The 23,438-nt window shown below is 39.0% G+C and overlaps 1 protein-coding gene and 1 pseudogene across 5 annotated transcripts in view; one reads left to right on the top strand and one right to left on the bottom strand.

Annotated features, from left to right (window-relative positions):
* Positions 1-21,788, top strand: part of NAPEPLD (N-acyl phosphatidylethanolamine phospholipase D) — a 36,536-nt gene extending 14,748 nt beyond the window's left edge. For all 5 annotated transcript variants that reach the window (XM_045564285.1, XM_045564282.1, XM_045564281.1 and 2 more), the window contains exons 2-5: positions 351-660; positions 11,592-12,238; positions 16,334-16,448; positions 21,591-21,788. In XM_045564285.1, the coding sequence (XP_045420241.1) occupies positions 367-660; positions 11,592-12,238; positions 16,334-16,448; positions 21,591-21,719 (1,185 nt within the window). In that variant the 5' untranslated portion in view covers positions 351-366 and the 3' untranslated portion in view covers positions 21,720-21,788. The remainder of the gene's footprint in view (positions 1-350; positions 661-11,591; positions 12,239-16,333; positions 16,449-21,590) is intronic.
* LOC123647918 lies at positions 19,369-19,498 on the bottom strand (annotated as a pseudogene).
* Positions 21,789-23,438: the final 1,650 nt, after the last annotated feature.

Consider the following 23,438-nt stretch of genomic DNA (forward strand, 5'->3'; position numbering starts at 1 on the left):
GGCATGAAAATATAGGTTGGTGAAAGTGCTTTATTCTACAGAATGTCATTGAAATTGAAAATTTCATGTTTAAATCCTGTCTGGGGAAATATATTGTTTCGGATTACAGCAGAGAGGGGATTTTTGAAGGGCTTGGCAGTTGTGCTAATAGGTAAAGCAAACATCTTTTCTATTTAGCAAGCAGTGATACTATATTCTAAAATTGTGTTTTGCAGGAAGAAAGTTTCAGCTAACAGACATAATATTTTTATAAATTTTGGGAAATTTTTAGTGGCTAAGAAGTAATACTGTATAATACATTTTAATGCTTTTATACTCATTATTTCCGCCCCCCCCCCTTTTTTTTTTAGTTCTTCACCAAAGGACATGGATGAAAATGAGAACAACCAGTCCCTGGTGACTAGCAGCCAATATCCTAAAGAAGCAGCCAGAAAACGCCAAAATTCAGCACAGAATTCTGGAGGAAGCGATTCTTCTAGGTTTTCCAGGAAAAGCTTCAAACTAGATTATAGACTAGAGGAAGATGTGACCAAATCAAAGAAAGGAAAAGATGGGAGATTTGTTAACCCTTGGCCAACATGGAAGAATCCCTCAATTCCAAATGTTCTCAAATGGCTGATCATGGAGAGAAATCACAGCAGCATTCCACGTTCTAAAGAGGTAGCGCTTGGCTTTTTAGAGTGCTTTATATTTACTTTTTTTTTTTTGAGAGAGAGTCTCACTCTGTTACCCTGGGTAGAGTGCAGTGGCTTTATCCTGGCTCACCACAACCTCAAATTCTTTGGCTGAAGCCATCCTCCTGCCTCAGCCTCCCGAGTAGCTGGGATCGCAGGTGTATGCCACAACACCTGGGTAATTTTTCTATTTTTTGGTGGAGACCGGGTCTTGCTCTTGCTCAGGCTGGTCTCCAACTCCTGAGCTCAAAGAGTCGTCCCGCCTTAGCCTCCCAGAGTGCTAGGATTACAGGCATGAGCCACTGGGCCCAGCCTTTATTTACTCTTTGGACATATTTACTTGGCTTAGCTGTGAATTGTATTTTGATGCTCAAGTTAGTTAATTGATCCCCTTTTTTTATTTGTTTTTTGAGACAAGGTCTCACTTTGTTGCCTAGACTAGAGTGCAGTGGCACCATCATAACTCACTGCAACCTCAAACTCCTGGGCTCAAGTGATCCTCCTGCTTCAATCTCCTGAGTAGCTGGGACTACAGGTGCACGTCACCACACCTGGTTATTTTAAAAAATGTTGTGTAGAGGCTGGATGTGATTCCTCATGCCTATAATCCTAGCAGTTTGGGAGACCGAGGCAGGAGGATCACTTAAGGTTAGAATCACTGGAGACTAGCCTGAGCAACAGTTAGACCCTATTTCTATAAAAAATAGAAAAATTAGCCGGGCAATGGTGGCATATGCCTATAGTCCTAGCTGCTCTGGAGGCTGAGGCAGGAGGATCACTTGAGCCCAGGAGTTTGAGGTTGCAGTGAGTTATGATGATGCCATTGCACTCTAGCTGGGGTGACAGAGTGAGACCCTTGTCTTAAAAAAAAAAAACGACATTTTTTTTTTGAGATCGAGTCTTGCTGTGTTGCCCAGGTTGGTCTCAAACTCCTGGCCTCAAATGATCCTACCACTTCAGCCTCCCAAAGTGCTAGAATTACAAGCATGCGCCACTATGCTTACCCAGTGGAGCCCTTTTATATGATAACACATAGGATTAAGTTCTGGGGAGATAAAGTGAATAGATATAACCTGTGCCCTAAAGTTAATAGTTCAGCAGCAAATTATATATGTGAATAACCAACTGTGATCTGGTGGCAACTAGAGGTAGGGACAGAGTGCTTTGTAGGTATAGGAAGGGAAGTGATGGATGCTGACAGGTAGAGTGGGAGATGGCTTCATGGAGGAGGTGATATTTGAGCTAGGCCTTGAAAGCTAAGAAGTATTTTGGCAGTGGTTGTCCAGGTAGATGATGGCATGAACAAGGTCACAAAGGTGAGAAAGTATATGATGTGTTCTAGAAAGTAGTAACCTGATGTGTGTTTGGAATATGGATTATAAGGGTGATGGCATGGCCTACAGTGCCTGGCTTTCAGTCTTTGGGTAAGGCAGCCAAAGCCATGAAAGGAATCTTCAGATAACCTCTCTGGACCTTTGAAAATTGACAATAGGTTCCTAGCCTTTAAATATGCTAGTTTTACTTAGAATGAAACTTATTAACATTTGGCATGAAGTATTAGATGAGTGAGATTGGTTCCCAATTGTAGAAGCACCTTTTTTCCTTTCTTAGTTTTTAACCACCTCCTTCCCCCAAATCTTAGGCTTCTCTTATCTGCCAGCCCGTGTCCTGCCAGTCTTTGTAGTAAGTTGAGAAATAAGGAATGTGACATCATGAGTGGGGTGTGGTGTGAAAACAGTGGGGGCATCCCTTAAGCCTTGGTCTGCAGTAGGAAGAGGCAGGAAGGTGTGGGGGTGAGGATAGGTGAAAGTGTTAGGTGGTGGTATTGGTGTTAGATCTTCTTGGTGAATATGCCCATTTTTCTTTGATATCACTTTGATGCTAGGAATGTTCATAGTATTTTTCCTAGTTACAAGAATTGATTAATGTGAATTTTTTTAGCATTGAGGCAGGACATTAATAGATGAAACCGTATATGTTTTTAGCTCTGAGGATGGGACAAAGGAACAAGAAAGGATTTTTTCCCCTTTCTTTCCCCTTTCTCTTAAAGAACCCCGCAAGAAGAGAAATACATTGTGAAGCTATGAGGAGGAGAGTTAGGGCAGGAGGACAAGATGGGTAGGCTACATGTTGAGGTCAGTTTCTTCCTAGTTTTTGAGCCACACCTTCTAAAAATACAGAGGTTAGTAATGATGTCTTTAGTTTTGTTTCATTTCAACAAGTAAGTGACCACGTGAAGGTGGAAAGACATCTCTCCATTCTAATGATTTGAGAAATACCCTAGAAGTGGGATTGAATCTCTGAGGACTCACCAGGCTAATGGTTCTTAAGCTCTTTTGGATACCAGCCTCTTTTTTTCTTCAGACAGGGTCCCACTCTGTTGCCCAGGCTGGAGTGCAGTGGCTTGATCATAGCTCACGATAACCTTGCAATCCTGGGCTCAAGGGATCCTTCTGCCTCAGCCTCCCGAGTAGTTGGGACTACAGGTGCTCAACACCACACCTGGCTCATTTTTTAAATTTTTTGTAGAGATGAGATCTCACCGTGTTGCCAACCCTGGTCTTGAACTCCTGGTCTCAAGTAATCCTCCTGCCCCGGCCTCCCAAAGTGCTGGGATAACAAGTGTGAGGCACCATGCCTTGCCTATTTATATCATACCATATTATAGTATATTGTATTTAAGAATATAAATACGTAAGTATTTTAGAATAAACATGATGAAAGTATAAACTGACAGAATAAGTCAAAATAAAATGAAAATGGGTCATAAGCATAGCTACCCAACTTAGCTGCCTGCTTGGAAAACAGTGTTTCTTTACTTGGACCATTCCTGATCATGGCCTCATGCAGGTCGTTAGAGCAGTGAGCCAGTTCACCGGCTGGACCCTGTTCAGATGCTGTCTTTGCTTGGTGCTGTTGCGTGTGGCTCAGTGACCTTGTCTGTTATCGTTGATCACAGTCACCAAAAGCCTTGGGAAAAGAGACAACTGAAGAATTTCAAAGGAGAAGGGGGCAGGTACTTCTTGAGTTTCATTAGTTGAGGAAGGCTGTGCTAATCACTACTGCAGAAGTGCACATGGGCCGTCAAATTGGAGTGGGAGACACAGAACACAGAACAGGCTGCCACCACAGTCCTGGTAGAAAAAGTGGGACACCAGGGGGTTGGAAACCACAGGTTCAAGTTTAGGATTCTTCACTGACTGTGTGACCTTATTTCTATCACTATCCCTCAGGGAATTCCTGGGTTGTTTTGTTTTGATCTATAACGTGAGGATAAAATAATTTAGGTTACTATGATTGTTTTGAGGCTCACATGACACACAAAAGTACTCTGAATATATAATGCACTCTTTAGATGTGTGATATTGAAGAAAAGGGTGTCCTTTGAAAGTATGAAACATCAATTATATTTGTACTATAGTATGCTATAGGTTGCTTTTTTATTTTTATAAAGAAAATAATACATGCGCATAGTTTAAAAAACACGGTACTGAAAAAGGCTTATAGAGAAAATACGAGTACTCTAGCCAGCTCTTGCCACCCAGTCCCCCTCCCCACAGGCAATAACTTTCAACCCCTTAAGCTGTTTCCTCTAGAGTTTACCTTCATATTTCTAAGGAAAAGAACTGTATGCTATTCCCTGGCATTACCTACTGACTTCCACCCTGGAGTATCATATTTAACTCAGCTCTGCAAACCCCATGCCCAGTCCTCTTTCATGATTCTGCTTGACCTTTCCCTATTCTGCTAGAATAGGTGCATCACGATCCTTGGTTAAATTGATTTCAGTGTTTGCATTATTGTTGGGTTATCTAGTTTTCATTGGTGAACCAAGTAAGGCACCATGGCTGTCTCCTTTCCTTCCATACCTCCCCTGCAATCACTGATGTTCGCAAAACCTCTTTTTTCATCTGCTTGGCTTTCTATACACTGTTATTTCCCTGCCTCCTGTGGCTTCTCAACACAATTTTCCTGGGAGAAAGACCCTCAGCGTGGGGCTGTATCTGGGCTGACACCCTGCAGGGTCTCTGCCAGCTCCTGTGCTGGGGCGCCCTTCACCATCATTCTGGGCTCCTTTGCCTCTTCCTTCTTGGCCCCCGTCTTCCATCCCATTTGTTTCCCTTCTCCGTCATTTTCTCATTTTGGTGGAGCACATTTTTATTGAGCTTCCTGAGAAAGGGTACCTGGAAAGTAAGTTTTTTGAAACCTTGCTTGTCTGACATGTCTTTCTTCTCTTGATTGATGGCTTGGGTATAGAATTTTAATCTGGAAACTGTTTTCTCTCAGACTTGACAGCACCACTCCCGTAACTTTCTTTTTAGTATTGCTGTGGAGAAGTTCAGTGCCACTCTTACTCTTGATCCTTTGTACACAACCTTTATTTTCTATTTAGAAACTTTGAGGATCATCTCTTTGGCACCACTGTTCTGAAGTTTTGCCAAAAGGTGTAGTTTTTTAATTTATTTGTTGTGCTCAGTACCTGGTGGATCCTTTTAGTCTGAAAATCCATTTCCTTCATTTCTAGCAAATTTTCTTGTCTATTTCTCTGAAAATTTCCTTCACTCTCCATATTTTCATTCTAAAATGATTATTAGTTATTTTAGTTCTATTTTGGACCTCATAGTTCATTCTCTATAATTTAAAAAAATTCTCCTATATTCCATCTTTTTTCTTTTTAAAATTTTACATTCTGAGCAATTTCATCAAGAATTTATTCAGTTCTGGCCGGGCGCGGTGGCTCACACCTGTAATCCTAGCACTCTGGGAGGCCAAGGCGGGTGGATCGCTCGAGGTCAGGAGTTCGAGACCAGCCTGAGCAAGAGTGAGACCCCGTCTCTACTAAAAATAGAAAGAAATTATCTGGCCAACTAAAAAATATATATAGAAAAAATTAGCTGGGCATGGTGGCGCATGCTTGTAGTCCCAGCTACTCGGGAGGCTGAGGCAGTAGGATCAGCTTAAGCTTAAGCCCAGGAGTTTGAGGTTGCTGTGAGCTAGGCTGACGCCACGGCACTCACTCTAGCCCGGGCAACACAGCGAGACTCTGTCTCAAAAAAAAAAAAAAAAAAAAAGAATTTATTCAGTTCATTTTTAAGTACTTTACTATGTGTCTCATAGAGTTGTAGTGCTGGGTGAAAATGTCAGTATACATTTTTAAAAAGACTAGAAAATATGAATACTATGTGATCTTAACCATGCATAAAATAGAACTATAAGTAAAGATACCATAGTGTTAACAGTGCTTGTAATCTATGCATGTTGATATAATGGATGGCTACTCTTTATGTATTTTCCAAATATTTTATGGAGAACATTTTCTCATGTAATCAAGAAGGAGTTCAAAAATACTAAGTCATTTTGATGGATCTTGTATTCCTAATACACATTGCATGACAAAAATGTCAAATATTAACATTAATAATTAATAGAATTGGAGTTATTTTGGTAATAGATAAATTTCTATTCAGTGTTTACATGTATCTTAAAAATAAATGTGAAAAAGAAAAATGCTATTTTTTAAATTAAAAAACCTGAGTTGCAAAGTATAATATAGGTAGTAAGGTTTTTTAAGATGATAAAAATGTATACCTTCAATTAGAAGAAAAGGATTAACACATCTTTAAAAGTGATCTTTTAAAAACATGATTTAAACAGATTTGAGTAAAATCCTTCTCTTCTTCTGTCTCACTCATACACACAAATACATAGTCTTAAAATAATAAGATAGTAACAAGAATGAGGGTTTTACTGTTTAATTTTAATGTAAGTTAATATCATTTTTGCCATGGAAAGAGTTAAGGTTAGTGAAAAAGGAGGTTTTTTGAGTCAGGAAAACCTAGATTCTACTCCTGATTGGACACTTACCTGTTTCTTAGTGACTCCAATCTGCCTGAGTCTGGTCATCTGTAAAACAGCAGTAGTGTCTGCTTCACAAATTTAGATGACATAATATATTTAAAGCACCTGGGAAAGAGTAGTGGTTGAATGAATGTTAGGATGTTTCCCCTTTCCCAAGAAAAGTAAAACATTAGTGTACTGGTTAGTTATGGGTCTTGGGATTTTCCCTTTTGCAGCTTTCGAAAAGAAAGACCAGCCAAGAAAGTTTTGATCTAGCCAAGAAAATGGCAAGTGAGTGCTTGGTTTTCTCAAATAAACAAGAATCCCTCCCCTCTCCACCCCCTTTTCTCCATGCTTTTTCAAACTTTGGTGATTAAGTTAGAAAGTAAAAAATGATTTTTTTCATTTTGGAATCTCAATTGGAGATTCCATTTCTTTGAGTTTTATGGGATACTAGTGCTAGAGATAAAATTCATTAAAATAAACTACTCTTTTGTGATGGACATAGGAACAATATAACGTGAAGGAAAGAACATAAAGAAAAGTGTGACTACTTAATTCAGATCTCTTGTACTACTTTACCTTTTTTTATACAGCTTTATTGAGACATAATTCAAATACTATACAATTGGCCCATTTAAAGTATACAAGTTAATGGTTTTTAGTATATTCACAGAGTTGCACAAGTATCACCACAATCTAATGACATTTTTATTATCCCCAAAAGAAACTTATGCCCCTTAATTATCACCCCCCAATTCCTCCCCCTCCCCATCCAAACCACTAATCTATTTTCTGTCTGGATTTGCTTATTCTGGGTATTGCATATAAACGGAATCCTACAATATGTGGTCCTTTGTGACTGGCTTCTTTTAGCACTTTACCTGTTAGTGCTTTGGAGAACAAGTTGAGGCTGCCAGAGTTATTCCTGTGAAGGTTTTGTTTCCCCCCAGTAGTGAGCAGATAATGGCAAATGTTAACTTTCAGATGACTTTTAAACTTAGTGCAAATAAGAAAATGCAGCAGTTTTCAGACAATTTTGTTACAGATATTTTGATGCACTGTTTAAACCTGATGCTACTTAAAATTTTAAAAATTGTTTTATTAACATAATACAAGTTCCAGATACTTAAAATGTACAATTTGATGCATTTTGACCTATGAATATACCCATGAAAAGATGACTATAATCAAGATAATGAATATATCCATCATCCCTGAAGTTCCTTTGTGTCCTTTTGTAATCCATTTCCCCTTATTCTCCCCACCTGGTCCCCAGGCTACTTTTTTTTTTTATTGTGTATTAAATGAAATTTAATGGGAGTAACTGTGATGGTGGGAGGCAGTATACAGGGAGGCTAGCCGTGTGACCTTGTGTGAATGCTGTAGCTTCTCCAATTCTTTGTTTTCTTATCTGTAAGGTAGAGGTAGTTAATAGTACCTACTGCCAGTGTTATAGGTCAATATTAAATTAAGAAATTCTTATAGGCTGGGCGCGGTGGCTCACGCCTGTAATCTTAGCACTCTGGGAGACCGAGGCGGGTGGATTGCTCGAGGTCAGGAGTTCGAGACCAGCCTGAGCCAGACCCCGTCTCTACTAAAAATAGAAATAAAAATTATCTGGACAACTAAAAATATATATAGAAAAAATTAGCCGGGCATGGTGGCGCATGCCTGTAGTCCCAGCTACTCAGGAGGCTGAGGCAGGAGGATCGCTTAAGCCCAGGAGTTTGAGGTTGCTGTGAGCTAGGCTGATGCCACAGCACTCACTCTAGCCCAGGCAACAAAGTGAGACTCTGTGTCAAAAAAAAAAAAAAAAAAAGAAATTCTTATAAAGAAGTTAGTACAGCATCTAGCATATATATAGTAAGCACTCCATAAATGGTAGCTATTGTTAATATTATTTTGTGTTATACTAAAGTACTTGATATATTAGATAATTCATCATCATCATTATGTGCCTAGTATGATGCCAGACATGGTAGGTACTCAATTTATATTCATCCCATCTCCCTTTTCTCCTAATTCTTGGTAAGTATGCCATATGACATTTGTTGTTATTCACTAAACTACCAAATTTGACAGCCAATTGAAAAATTGACATTCATTTATTTACTCATTCATTCAACAAATTTTATTGAGTATGTGCTGTGTTTCAGACACAGACACTGTGACACCGTGAATGAATGATTCCAAGTTGCATAAGACAGGGGGTGAATTCTATGTACATATAACCAGAATATCCAGAGGAGATGTGTTAACAGAGAGGCATGGAGGTTGAGAGCCAGGAGTGAGTGCTTCCGGCTGTGGAGACTCATAGGTGGCCTCATGAAGCTGTGTGATTTGATTTTGGTCTCAAAGGGATGAGAGGAGGAAGACAGTTTAACCTGAGAAGTGAGATCAGTTCCGTGCAGCATTCTCAAGCTCAGTTCAGGGGCGTGAAGTAGTCCACTTGTAGGTGGGACAGAGAGCACATGTAGAGGGGTGTCATGAAATACAGCTGGAGAGAACTGGGCAGTCCATGGAGAGCTTACTGTTGGGCTGTGGAGGTGAGACAGGCTTAGTCAGGGAGGGGAGAGCGGTGAGGATTTTTCAGCAGGGCAGAGAGTTATCCTTTAATAGACTTTTTTTTTTAACCTTTTTTTGTTTGTTTGTTTGTTTTGAGACAGATTCTCACTCTGTTGCCCAGGCTAGAGTGAGTGCCATGGCGTCAGCCTAGCTCACAGCAACCTCAGACTCCTGGGCTCGAGCAATCCTCCTGTCTCAGCCTCCCGAGTAGCTGGGACTACAGGCATGCGCCACCATGCCCGGCTAATTTTTTCTGTATATATTTTTAGCTGTCCATATATATAATTTCTTTCTATTTTTAGTAGAGATGGGGTCTGGCTCTTGCTCAGGCTGGTCTTGAACTCCTGAGCTCAAACAGTCCGCCCGCCTCGGCCTCCCAGAGTGCTAGGATTACAGGCGTGAGCCACCGTGCCTGGGTTTATAGACATTTTTTGAGGTGACTTTTGTGTATGGATTGAGTTGACAGGCAGACAGTTGAAAGATCAAAGTATCTGGATGTCATTTAGGATCTTAACTAGGGTAGTGGCTATGTGGAAATGCAGGAGATCCATAGGATTGGTGCCTGATTGGTTGTCAGGGTTGGAGCTTGCTTTCTATTTCTTTTGGAATACTTGTAGAATGCTTATTGTGTGCCAGCCACTCCTAATTCAGTCCTTACAGCAATGACGTGTAGGTATAATTATTATACCCATTTTCCAGATGAGGAAACTAAGGCTTAGAGTGGCTAAGAGAAATCTTTGTCATCTTCCACCTGTGCTGCTCCTTCTCTTCCCGTGCAGGGCTTCTTCCCATTCAGACTCTTCCAGTGACCTCTCAGTTTTCCTTCACCAGCATCTCTGCCATTTGCCCTCTCTGGTCTCTGCCCACTGCTGCCTCCTTGGTTCAGGTCCTCGTCTCTTTACAGCCTGGCAACTGTTGTGATATCCTTCAGCCATCATTTGGACTCTAGAATTGTTTTATCTAAACATAAATTGGATCATGTCTGTGTGTGCATGCGCAGAAAGATGCTTCCTCATTGTCTGTGGGTGGAGTATGGCACTCAAGGCTCTTATTGTGTTCCAGTCCTTTATAGATTTAGTTTGTCCCCTGCCCCCAAATACCATATTCCTGTTTGGCTGTGTGCGTTTTCTTGAGTAGTTTCTCCGCCTGAAATACCCTTCTTCCTTTTTCTCATGAATTTCTCATCGTTAGGAACCCAAGACAAGTCACTGTGTCTATGATGCTTTTGGCAACTGGGCTTTTCATTCCTTTATATCAGCCTGTAGCATGTCTTATATTTTATTTAATTGCTTATCCAACACCACACCCTTTTAAAAATTGATTTCTAGCAACTTACAAAAAATACATGTAGCAGTAAAAAACAAATGGATGAGCATATAAGAGCAAGTGTGCTATTAGGGTAGAAAAATAAAGCCAAGAATAAAGTCAGTACAGAAATACTTTCCATCATGCCCTGCACATTGCTGGAGGTGGCCTCAGCTTTTACTTTGAACTTCCTGGTCACAGCAAAGAGAGAAGCATGAAATGTTAAGAGTTTTCCCAGTGCCAGTCAAATGATAAAGCCAGTTGCTCTGGAGAAGAAGAGCTTTTCTTGTTACTGAGGATTGATAGAAATGTTTCTGGGGTAAGTGGGAAAGTAGAAGTGGTACCAGGTCTTCAGCCCAAATACATGCGTGGCAGATTTCATGAGGCAGCATCCTGTGAGACCTCAACGCAGCTGTGTAGCATGACAACAGGGCACAGTTTTATAAAAGCCAGGTCTGTGACCCTAAAACAGTTTTTTGTTGGCCTAACTTAATTCAAGTATAAAATGTAGAATAATCAAGGAATAATACTTATCACCCTTTGTTGTGGTTGTCATTTTACATCTGTTTACCACCCTCTCCCCAAATGTTTAGCTTCTCATGAGCACCGATCCTGTTGCACTTTGTTTTGATCAATGGTAGAAAACTGGAAGGTTAAGGAATGAGGAGGACTGTTTATGACTGTGGTTTGCCCAAGGATCATCACAGTGCTGCACTTTGAATTATATGTACTCAAGGTCAGATTTATATCTGAGATCCAAGAGCTACAAATAAATAAGTGGTCATAAGCTTTCTTTACTGCTGCCAAGGACTGCCCTGCTTCTGAGGCAGTTTTCAGCAGCACGCATACCAGCCGAGGGAAATGGTGATACAAAAGTGACTGCATCTGGGCCAGTCTGCTTCTGCCACTACCAAAGAAAGCCTTTAAAAAAAATTGATAAATTTGGCAGTACTCAAAGTTTCCAATTTAATTTTCCCTTTGCCTATTGCATTTGGGATGAAAAAGATTACTCTATTATCAGGATTGTTAAGTCAGATTCAGAAAGAAGTTTGCATTTTCAAGGAAAAAGCAAAAATAGCAGGTTTATTGAATGACTTCAGTTCTACCAAAATAACCCTTCTTGCTATAATTTAGGTCAAAATACAGTCTGTGATGATATAATACCTTTTTTCCTAACTGCTATTTTGTCTTTCTTTATATACATAGGAACTTGACAAAGAACTCCCAGTGCTAACGCCGTATTTTGTCGCTGACCCTGAAGAAGCTGGAGTGCGGGAAGCTGGCTTAAGAGTCACGTGGCTGGGGCATGCAACGGTGTTGGTGGAGATGGATGAGCTCATATTTCTTACGGATCCCATCTTCAGCTCTCGCGCCTCACCATCCCAGTACATGGGTCCAAAGCGATTTCGGCGTCCCCCGTGCACAATAAGTGAACTCCCCCCAATAGATGCAGTCCTTATCAGCCACAACCACTATGACCATCTGGATTACGGTTCTGTCATTGCTTTGAATGAGCGATTTGGTAATGAGTTGAGATGGTTTGTGCCTTTGGGTCTCCTCGACTGGATGCAAAAATGTGGTTGTGAGAATGTCATTGAGCTGGACTGGTGGGAGGAGAATTGTGTCCCCGGACACGATAAGGTCACCTTTGTCTTTACACCTTCCCAACACTGGTGTAAAAGGACTCTAATGGATGACAACAAGGTTCTGTGGGGCAGCTGGTCTGTCTTGGGGCCTTGGAATCGATTTTTTTTTGCAGGAGATACTGGTTATTGCCCAGCTTTTGAAGAGATAGGAAAAAGATTTGGACCTTTTGACCTTGCAGCTATTCCCATTGGAGCTTATGAACCAAGGTACGTAGACTTCCAAAGAAACATTCTGGCTGTGTGGTAAGTTAACTGAACTTAAAAGTAGTTATGACTTTGTGATACTGTGTAATTTGTGATTTTAATGGTAAACCTTATTATACATTGATTGGGGTTGGTGGGTAAGATTTAATTACTCTTTTTAAATTTTAAAATACCTTAAGTTAAAATTTTTAAATTGACAAATGAAATTGTATATATGGTATGCAACATGATGCTTTGATATATGTATATATTGTGTAATAGCTAAATCAAGCTATTTAACATGTGCATTATCTCACATACTTGTCTTTTTTTGTAATGAGAATTAACTGATCTGCCAGTAATCAAACCTTACTCTTGTTCTTTCTTTGACATGGAGAATACATTTTTTTTTCCCTCGAGGTAGGGTCTTACTCTGCCACCCAGCTGGAGTGCAGTGGCACAATCACAGCTCACTGCAGACTCAAACTCCTGGGTTCTAGTGATCCTTCTGCCTCAGCCTCCCAAGTAGCTAAGACTACAGGAGCCACCACCACACCCAGCTAATTTTTCTATTTTTAGTTAGAATAGGGTCTCACTATGTTGTGCAGGCTGGTCTCAAACTCCTGGGGCCTCAAGCAGTCCTCCCACCTCGGCCTCCCAAAGTGCTGGGATTGCAGGTGTGGGCCACTGTCCCTGGCCTTTCTTTATATAAGCACTTTTTGCTCTGTGACTGGAATGCACCAATCCCCTGTCCTATAGCTCTCCTATGTTTAGCAGAGAGAAAAAACAAGGCTGTGGTCTATGGCATTAGTCCCTTGTGATAGTCTTATCTCAGTCAGCACTGAAGCTAATCTGGTTGTGACATTTTTGCATTACTCACACACAGCTTATTATCCAACCTTGACCTACACATCATCTATCTTTAGAGAAGCTGAAGGTCACACTGTCATTGGAGAGCTGGGAGATTCATTCATTATCTTTGTTTTCCTTAATACTGTCTAGGGAAAAGAGAAGTGATTTCAAAGAATTCAGTTAGATTTCAGTTAACTTTGGTTTATGTGTACAAGTAAAGAGAAAATAAACACTGATAGTAACAAAATCAGGAGTAATTTAAAAAATGTTTTATTTGACTGGGTATGGCGGCTCACGCATGTAATCCAAGCACTCTCAGAGCCCGAGGTGGGAGGATTGCTTGAGCCCAGGAGTTTGAGACCAGCCTAGGCAACACAGTGAGACCCCATCTCTACAAAAAAAATTTTAAAAATCAGCCAGGTGTGGTGGTGTGCACCTATAGTCCCAGCTCCTTGAGAGGCTGAACGAGAGGATTATTTGAACCAAGGAGTTGGAGGCTGCTGCTATGAACTGTGATCATGCCACTGTATTCCAGCCTGGGTGACAGAGTGAGATCCTGTCTCAAAAAAAAAAAAAAAGGTTTTATTTTATTCTATAGTATATGTACAGATACATACAAATGCATTTTATTTAGGTAATCCTACAAGCAGAAGAACAAGTATTTCTCTATTACATAGATGAATTATATGGATCTGATCTTTTTTTCATGATTTTGTCATACTTGTTATCTTTTTAGATTCACTAAAACAATTTTCCCCCTATCTTTTTTAATGCTTATTTCTCCCTTTTATGTTTTTTGCTAGTTTTCTTATTTTGGGGGTTAGATATTTTTTACCTTTTTTGGTTCCTGATAATTATTAAAATTATTATAAATCAATAGTAGTACTTGAATTTCACCTTCCAGTTAAATAATTATAATTCTAACGAAATGTCTCAAAACATCAGTCAACCTGTATTTTTTTAGAACAGTTACAAATCAGTTTCATATGGTATTGGGCTTTGTTCAATATGTGTTCTTAATATGTTAGAGTATCTCTTATTTGTAATTATGAAAATAAATTTTCATACGTAGCAGTATATAAATTTGCCACATATTCGTGATGATGAAATGTATACAACCAATAAGCACATATTTATTCACATAATTCCTCCTTCCTGCTTGCATTGCAGCCGTCTTGGTTCTGAGATGAGGAAAGGACAGGAGGCTATTATTTGCCCCTACTGAGTTAAGTTGGGGTAGCCTCTACTGTGTAATCTATTTCTCTGGTCAGTACTGACAGTTCTGGAAATAAGATTATCCATTCAACAAAGGTTGAGAGTGCTCTATGGATGCCAGATGATTATACCAAAAACAACTTTCAGTGACACGCTTTGGAACATTTCATTCTTTGGAGATCTGTAACCAGGTTTTATCTAGTCAATTAGGATTTTAAGGTTTTATTTTAATGGTTACATCAGAGTAGAGGTTTTAAATTTATTTTAGATAGACATGAGGGTAGAAAGGAATACATTTATCCCTTTGATTTGCAGTAGGATTAAAAAAAATAATAGAAACTCCAAAAACTGTTTTCATCTTGCCCTGAATTCTGAGTGTCAGGAGATACGGCGGAACAGTGCTTCTCTAATCTGCTGTTCAGAACACAGTGGCTTTGTTTTTAGGCTCTCACAGGACCCAGCAACTCCTAACAGTAAATAACAACCCTCTAGCTGTTGCAGATGGATGAACTTCTCCGTGCTGTGTTCTATACAGTGCGAAGTCCCTGTGCTGGATCCATATCTATTGGTCTTCGATATAGTGTCAGTTGGCAGTGGTAGACCAGGATATATATAATGTGAAGACAGTCTTGCATTTCCTCTTCTAAACTGATGGTTTGGAAGGCAAAGGATTTGCTTGTAGACAGTACACTTTTTCCTTTGCATCAGAAATAATAATTCTTTCTTCTGAGAGTGTCGATTTTGCCACTCTTTACTCTTTTGGAAGAATTCTATGAAGTGGGTGCTGTACTTGATGCTTCCATAAACTTTGTCTTGTTTAATCCTCACAACACCCTTACAAGATGGGGCTAAAGTTGTATTTCACAGACAAGGAAATGGAAGCTCAGAGAATTTGGAGAGACTTTCTAAGGCATTCCAGGTACTGTTAGACCTGGGATTCACACTCAAGCCTTCTGCCTCCTGAGCCCTTGTTCTTCCCAAGGCATTAGGCAGCCTTTCATTGTTTCCACAATATCTCCATCAGTCACCCAGTAGTCTTCTCTTCTTGCCAAACCAAACACCTTATTGTTTAGTTTTGTGATGTGTAAATAAAATTCCTTGAATAGTAATTGGATTTTTTTGCTCCTGATCTTTAAATTTTACATACTAAGTTTTGTTTGCTTTTTGCCTTAGTAAGTTAAAAAAAATTCCTATCAGCAGGACATTCAGGTTCTTTTGCAGTTGAAGTTTTGGTTTTCAGTTCTTTACCTATTTATATTCAGTTTCTTTGATTTATATCCAGGACTGTAAATTATCTACTTTTTAAATGAACAGTAAGTCTTCAGATAAATCATCAGTAAAATCAAATTATACATGAAACAAAATTTTGTTCAGAGGGGAGTTTTACTTGAGATTTGTTTATTGTATGACAATTTGTACAAGAAAGAACTTTGCTTGTTTTATTTTTCAGTAGAAAAGTGGACTAAAGGGAGACACTTTTGCCTATTGTGACTTAATCCTGTGTAGAATCTGTTTTGTTGTGCTTTGTTTTCCAATCTAGCATTGACCTGCCCTCCAGACTTGGTTTCTGGCTCATCCTCCCCTGCATTATTTATGTTCATCCAGTGGTTTTCTACTCTGGCTACACATTGGACTCGACTGGGGTGGGAGGGGGAGCTTTACAAAATGCCAGTGCCCAGGTCCCACCCCAGAAAATTAAAATCAGAATCACTGAGAGTGCACACTAGTCAGCAGTATTTATTAAAACTTCTGTAGATGAGTCCAGTGCGCCTAGATGAATCCAGTGTGAGTTCAGTGGCTGAAAAGTGGTTGACAGGACCACTACTGCATGTTGCTGTTTCTGTTGGCAAAATAGCTTAATTCTTAGGTGTGCTGATTCAAAATCAAATGAAGGAATAGGGAGGGGAAGTGAAAATGAAAGTAACCACACCGATTATTTCTTAAACATCCATATTCCTGTGTAAAATCTTAAAAGTTGATTAAATGAAGCAGTAATTAGAATTTAGTGTATATTTCAAAGGCCAGAATTAATAAATTGCTGTGTTTCATCAGGTGGTTTATGAAATATCAGCACGTAGACCCAGAAGAAGCTGTAAGGATTCACATTGATGTCCAAACAAAGAAATCTGTGGCAGTTCACTGGGGAACTTTTGCCTTAGCAAATGAGGTGAGTTTGATTGTGATAAAAAGAACTTTGATTGTGTGTCAGACCAATGATAGGACTGAGGCATCACCGTCCCCTAGTGGGGTTTTCAGAGACCAGACTGAGGAATCAGACCATACATAGGCATCATAGTCATTATATGAATGAGGATGGTAAGTCATACTAATTAGCAAAACAACATTTATATACAGTGAAAAAGCCTCATTGTGTGTTTTTCTTTTGGCTTATTTCTATTGTTAACAAAGCATGTGTTTTCGATAACCAAAAATCTGTGTGTGTAGTCTGGGGAATAGAAAAATGAGCCATGATGTCTGACCCCTCAAGGAGGCTGTTGTTCTAGCGGAAGATGGAAGACGTGTACGTGATACAGATGTTGGGAGGGGGAAGTGCTGTCATGTGGGACAGAGAAGTGGTCACTGATGGGAGGGATCAAGGAGAGCTTCATGGAACAAGTGACATTTGAACTTGGCTCTGAAAAAGGCAAGGAGGGAGGCATTTCCAGAGGAGGAAAGGGCAGAGCATAGGCTCAGAGGTGGTAAATGTGGGAAACAGTGAGGAGTCAGTTCAGTGGGAGAATGGAGGGCTCAGAGAGCAATGGGAGAAGTAAGGCTAGACAGACAGTGTGGAACTTTCTAGAAATATGTTATTCACCCAGTAAACATCGATTCAGTGTCTGCTATGTGCCAGGCATTGAGATAAATGTGGTTTTATTCCTAGACTAAGATAGAAGAGCTGATATTTCCTTAGGGTAGCTAGATCCTAGAGCTCTACTACAAGCCAAGGTTCTGGGATCAATCAGAGGATAGTATAAAGCTTTCTCTCCTTTCCTGGGTCAAGGGCCTGCCCTGAGCAAAATTTAGACATGGATAGTTAGAATTTGACTTGCTTTCTGCGGCATCTTCCACATCCCAGGGCCTCTTTGCAGGAACCCAGTGTTTTCTTGCTGTGTTTTAAGCATTCCCCTGTCTCATTTCTGGCCTGCCCTCTCCCAGAGATGCAGCCTGTTCCAGAATTACCTAATACATTGCCTGCCTATTCCCCCACCCCCAATCAAAATTCCTATCCAGTGACACAGCAACCCTGAGCTGTGATGCAGCAATTCTTAGCCACACTATTGGGAGAGGGAATAGAATGGATAAATGATTAACCACCAAGGGTGGGGAAGGTGAATGAGAATGTAAATGTGTGTGTGTGTGTGTGTGTGTGTGTGTGTGTGTGTGTGTGTGTGTGTGTGTGTTTAGGGAAGGGGGATGTTTGAGACTGGTTTCCAGTGGCATACCACTATATTTGGTGGCAGTTTCTTATTCCATATATGTGTGTATATGTTCCATATATATATGTGTATATATATATATATATATATATATACACACACACACACACACCAGTGTCTTGGATGAAGTAATAGTATTTTATTAAACCTATGCAAAGAAAGGAATCAAGATTAACACTTAGATTTTTAGCTTGAGTAATTGGGTAGACAGTTGTGCTCTTTACGCAGATGGGGAAAATGAGAAAAGGATCAGAAACCTATATTCAAGAATTATTGTGTTGTTCATCTTTTAAGAACTATTCCTGTTATAAATCTAACCTCCATCTTTATTTCTTAATGAGAGATGTAATAAAAACTCATTTAGCCTTCAGCAATTTGGAATTTGTTCACATTTTGATGTTAGTTGAGTAACAAAAGCAACAGCTAATAATTTGTTATATTATAAAGTAGATGGAAGTTTTAGAGAGAACAATTAGCCTATGATTTCTAAACACTTTACAACTTTTTGCATATAAGCTGTTATACAGCCACTTACTGTAAAATAAGCTGATGAAGGATGTCCTTAACTTGGCAACGCTCTAAAATTGCATATATAGCAATACCTAATTTATCTGGGGGATGATGAGTGGATTTCCTAGATGATGTATTTAAGCACTGAAACTTAAATCACTATTTTTGATGGAAACATTTCAGGTATTACATAATGTATGTGTTAACTTTTAAGTGACCCAAGTCTTTATTTTGCATGTATTCTATTGTAGTAGATTGTAAAACAGCGACCCCTTTAGGAGTTGTCTGGGGCTGGTTGCCTGACCATTGATGGGTACAGAGTGCTGGGAGCTTGTCTGCATTCCCTACTTGCTCATATTGATCTCTGACCTATTGTCTTGTTTTACAGGTATATAGTTGTTTGGTCCCGTAGCTGTGGGGTATTTTTATCTCCCTTGTGGACTAAAGTGCTTAGACTATGAGATAGAACTCTCAGTCATTCAAAAGTCTTTCTTGCCTACTTCCAGGGTTATCTGCTAGATGGTTGAAACAGTCAAGAATTGACCTATGAAGAAACTCAGAAAGATACTGCTAAATCTGGGCAGATTAAAGACACAGGGTCTTCTGCCAACTAAAACATTATCAAAATCCATACAACATCATGCTCTACACTGAAGTTATAGTTTAGCAAGGAAATTTATTAGTGTCGGGTGATTGTGTATGTGTATTGTTGGCTAAGACTTGTAGAGCATGAGAGAAAAATCATTTAACAAGAATTTTATCATTTTGAAATCTCTTAAACTAAAATTATTTAGGGAATTATTTGGGGAAAAAAATCTTGACTTAGGCTATTATGTAAAGTTAAATTTTATTGGTAATAGTGATCTCCTTATATAAAAAATAGGCTAAAAGTAGATTCCTGTTATCTATCCATTAATGAGTAACAAAGGTATAGTTAAAACTTAACTTATTTAGTAGTCAGTTGAAAGGCATCCTTGATCCTTTAAACACAGTCATGAACCTGGAAGTGAGCAAGGAGGAAAAAAGACCACCTGTGTGTGACTGGTAACTATTACCAAACCTGTGCATTTAAAATTAAGCCTCAAGAAACTTCCCTGGTTTTCCTAGTCCATCATTGGCTGTCTTTTTTTTTTTTTTAATTAGGGGAGAGTGTGAACACAGTCCCCAACTACTACAAATTATGCAGTCGGGTTTCCCACATTTGGGGAAATCGCAGGGGTCAGCATATCTGCAGTCCGATGGATATGCCTTGGCTGTCCCTTCTTAGTCTCTGTTGCTAGTTCCTCATCTCCCCTCCCTCCAAACACTGAGTGCCTTAGGAATCAGTCCATCAACCTCTGTTTTTCTCTAGTTGGTTACTTCCTTGGGGGTGAAATCTAGTCTTAACGGCTTTAAATACCATCTGTCTTCTGTACCTCTCTAGTTTAGAATTTTACCCACTATGATCCACATTTATATATCCAGCTGCCTACTTGACATCTCCACTTGGATGTCTATTAGGTACCTAGAACTAAATCTGAAATCCAACTTCCTCATCTTCTCTCAAACTTACTTCTTGTACATCTCAGTAAAGGGCAACTCCCACTTTCCAGTTACTAGGCCAAAATTTTTTTTTTTTTTTGAGACAGAGTCTCACTCCGTTGCCTGGGCTAGAGTGCCATGGCATCAGCCCAGCTCACAGCAACCTCAAACTCCTGGGCTCAAGCTATGCTCTTGACTCAGCCTCCTGAGTAGCTGGGACTACAGGCATGCGCCACCATGCTAGGCTGATTTTTTCTATCTTTAGTAGAGACGGGTCTCGCTCTTGCGCAGGCTGGTCTGGAACTCCAGAGCTCAAGCAATCCTCCCTCCTCGGCCTTCCAGAGTGCTAGGATTACAGGCGTGAGCCACCATGCCCGGCGAGGCCAAAAATCTTGATTCCTCTTTCTCTCATGCAATCCATCCATCCAGTTCCCACCGCCAACACACAATCAACTCAACCTTCAGATTATATTCAGAATTTGACCACTTCTCACCACCTTCACTGCTACCATTCTGCTGTTCTAAACACTATAGAGGGCAGTGACTTTACAACTTGAAGCAGATCATGACACTCCTCTGCCACCAGGAGCTGGTAACTTCCCATTACACTTGGAGTCAAAGCCTCAGCTCTCATAGTTTTCTGCAATGCCCTATGCAATCTGCTCCATCAGGTCTTTGCTCAAATGCCACCTTTCTGGAGACTTCTTAGACTCTGTTATATTTAAAGTTAAATCTCCATCCCCGCACTTAGCACCTTCCTCCTTTGTTCTCCCCAGAACATATCAACCACTCAGGTAGTATCTATTTTCTTATTCATTTCTTATCTATCTCTGTGTTAGAAGCTCCATGAAGGCAAGGATTTTTGTTTGGTTCTCTAGCCTGGCATGTTTTGTAGGCACTCAAAAGATACTTGTTGCCTGGGGAGAGGCAGATTTTCCACTAGCGATTAGATCAAAGACTGATTTTTTTTTTTTTATTCCTGGTTTGTACTTGCACATTTTACAACTTTTCAAATTGAAACTAGGAAAAAACTCTTTGAATAAAGAAAAAATAACTATTATACAACGTAAAGATTTAGACCAAAAGAGAAATAACCGATGAAATGATTTATCATTCATTAATAAATTATTAAGATATTAAAAGGTACAAATACCTGTATTCCATATTCACATGGTCTCAGTATATTTGGAAAACACTTGAGTGGGTGAAAACATTGTCAGTCACACTGTGTGCTGTCTTCCCTTTTTATTGAGCTATGAAAAGGTGAGGAAATAAAGGGGAATATGGAAACCCCACCCGTCAAAGCTGTATTCTCTAGGACCCTCTTTCATTCTGTAGACTATGGTTTCTGTATTTGGCTAGAGATTTTGAGGATAACAACCCTTCTTCAGCCAAAAACATTTGCTTTAGCATTTGTTTATATACACATACACAATCACAGTTACACAGTCTCAGATTTCTATGTTTTTCAAAATGTTGGTAACATTTAATTCTCTAATATCATCTTTGGCATGGATTCCCATTTAGATCAGAATTTCATATAGTGAAATAGTGATCAGATTTCATGCAATACAACGATGTTCATGATGGTACCAAATTTGAGACACATGGGTGTTGGCGTACATTGATTTTTATCCAACAATAAATATTTCTATTGACTTAATGACTCAAACTGTATTAGAAAATGTGGTAGACTCATTTGCTAATGCTTCGATGAAAAAAAGGGCATCATTTTAACTAAGCATTTGTTGGTTATTTTAGTTTGAACTCTTATTGAAATATTCCCCAAATACACATATTGTTCATCTTTTTCCATTTTTCTTCTCTCTGCCCTTTGCTAGCATTACTTAGAGCCTCCAGTGAAACTGAGTGAAGCTCTAGAAAGATATGGACTTAAGACTGAAGATTTTTTTATCTTGAAGCATGGAGAATCAAGATACCTAAATACAGATGATGAAAACTTTGAATAAATAAGAGCACGGATGCTTTTAATGAAAAAGGCATCATCTGATATAAATTTGAAAACAAATGAAAAGACTAAGAAATTTATGAATATTATGATTTTTTTACATTTGGAAACAACTTCTGCAAGTTTGTGTTTTATGTTTTGTGTAATAATTTGTTTGCCAATATGATTACCATCTCATAAACTGTGAAAGAAGGGTTTAGGGTGGGTTATTTAAATAATGAACTGGCTAATGTGGATTTTAAATCTTGTATCATGGCATAAGCATTGCAATGGAAATTTTTTACTAAAGCATTCTACTTTTATACCCCAGTAGAATTTTCCGGGGTATAAAAAACTGATATTAATTTGTTTTTTCTATCCTTCAGGACCTTCTACAAGGGGAGTCAAGGCTGTCTACCCACTTAGATTTTTTTCAGAGGCCTACACATACAAATATCTTTCTTACATTCACATTAGGAAAGTGACTTCCACATGCTTATAAACATAGCAGTTCTTGCCCTATCAAGATTAGCTTATATGCCAAATGTTAAAAATGTGATTTATTTTGGTAAGCATAAAGACATAGGGGTTCGTGCTAAGTTATCATTTTTAAAGTTGATAATTTAATTTTTTTATTGTGGTAAAATATACATAACATAAAATTTACCATTTTAACCATTTTTAAGTGTACAGTTCTTTGGCATTAATGCAGCCATGACCACCATAGAGATAAATTTTTAAAAGGGGGAACAGTATATTCTATCGCATATCTACAATCCCTAAATCAAAAGCCCTCTGAGTTGGGTAGAGGACGAGAAAGAGTATGGTTGTAGGAATATGATTTATGCAATTTTCTGTTTTTAAATCTAAAAGTCAGACCTTCTGCTAAGCACAATGAAACATTTTACAGAGATAAATGTAGATATTACATGTTAATAGACCATATGCTTTGAATTAAATTTTCTCTATTTTCTCTATACTCATTTTTTTTTCTGGTCTCTTAGCTCTAACTTTAAATATATCAAGATTTATAAGTATTTTATGTTTTACATGATTCAGATGTCTTGTATTTTTATAGTAAATGACCACTAATCATGATTCTACCATTTATTAAGCCAGGGTGGAATACCAATTTTTTTTTTTTTAAAAGATGGTGATTCTGGGAGTCAGCTGACCTGAGATTTAGTCACAGTAAGGGCTCTGTATTCCCTTGATTACTGTGATGAACCTTCCTAAGAGGAAGCTGGATTAGATCCTATTGTTCTGATCCAAGTCTCGGTCAGTACTTTATTCATACAAAATAGTCAAAATGGGTTTTCTATACCAAATGCTACTCAGGCCATGCTCTATAATTTACTTGCACATACATACGCATGCCATGTTAGCCACTAAATCTGAATTTTAATCCTGCTTTCATCATGGATTTTCTGTGTAACCAGAAACAAGTCACTGATGCTCATTGTGCCTCAGTTTCCTCACATGCAACAAGAGGATAATTTTGACCTACCTCCAAAAAATGTGTAGACTAAATAATGAAGTGAGTTTTTAAAAGCACTTTGGAATTATAAGGGAGAAAATGATTTCTTAAGATATCACTGCCTAATATAAATAGGTACATTTGAAAGCTGAAAAAAGGCTAATGCTTTTGATAATGTATTGTTCCTATTGCAGATTTAAACATTATTAGGACACTAAACATTGAAGACTAACAACTTTATCTCACTCATTTTGTAAATTCAGA

This window comes from Lemur catta, chromosome 11, assembly GCF_020740605.2.
Source record: "Lemur catta isolate mLemCat1 chromosome 11, mLemCat1.pri, whole genome shotgun sequence".
In the NCBI taxonomy this organism is placed as follows: Eukaryota; Metazoa; Chordata; class Mammalia; order Primates; family Lemuridae; genus Lemur; species Lemur catta.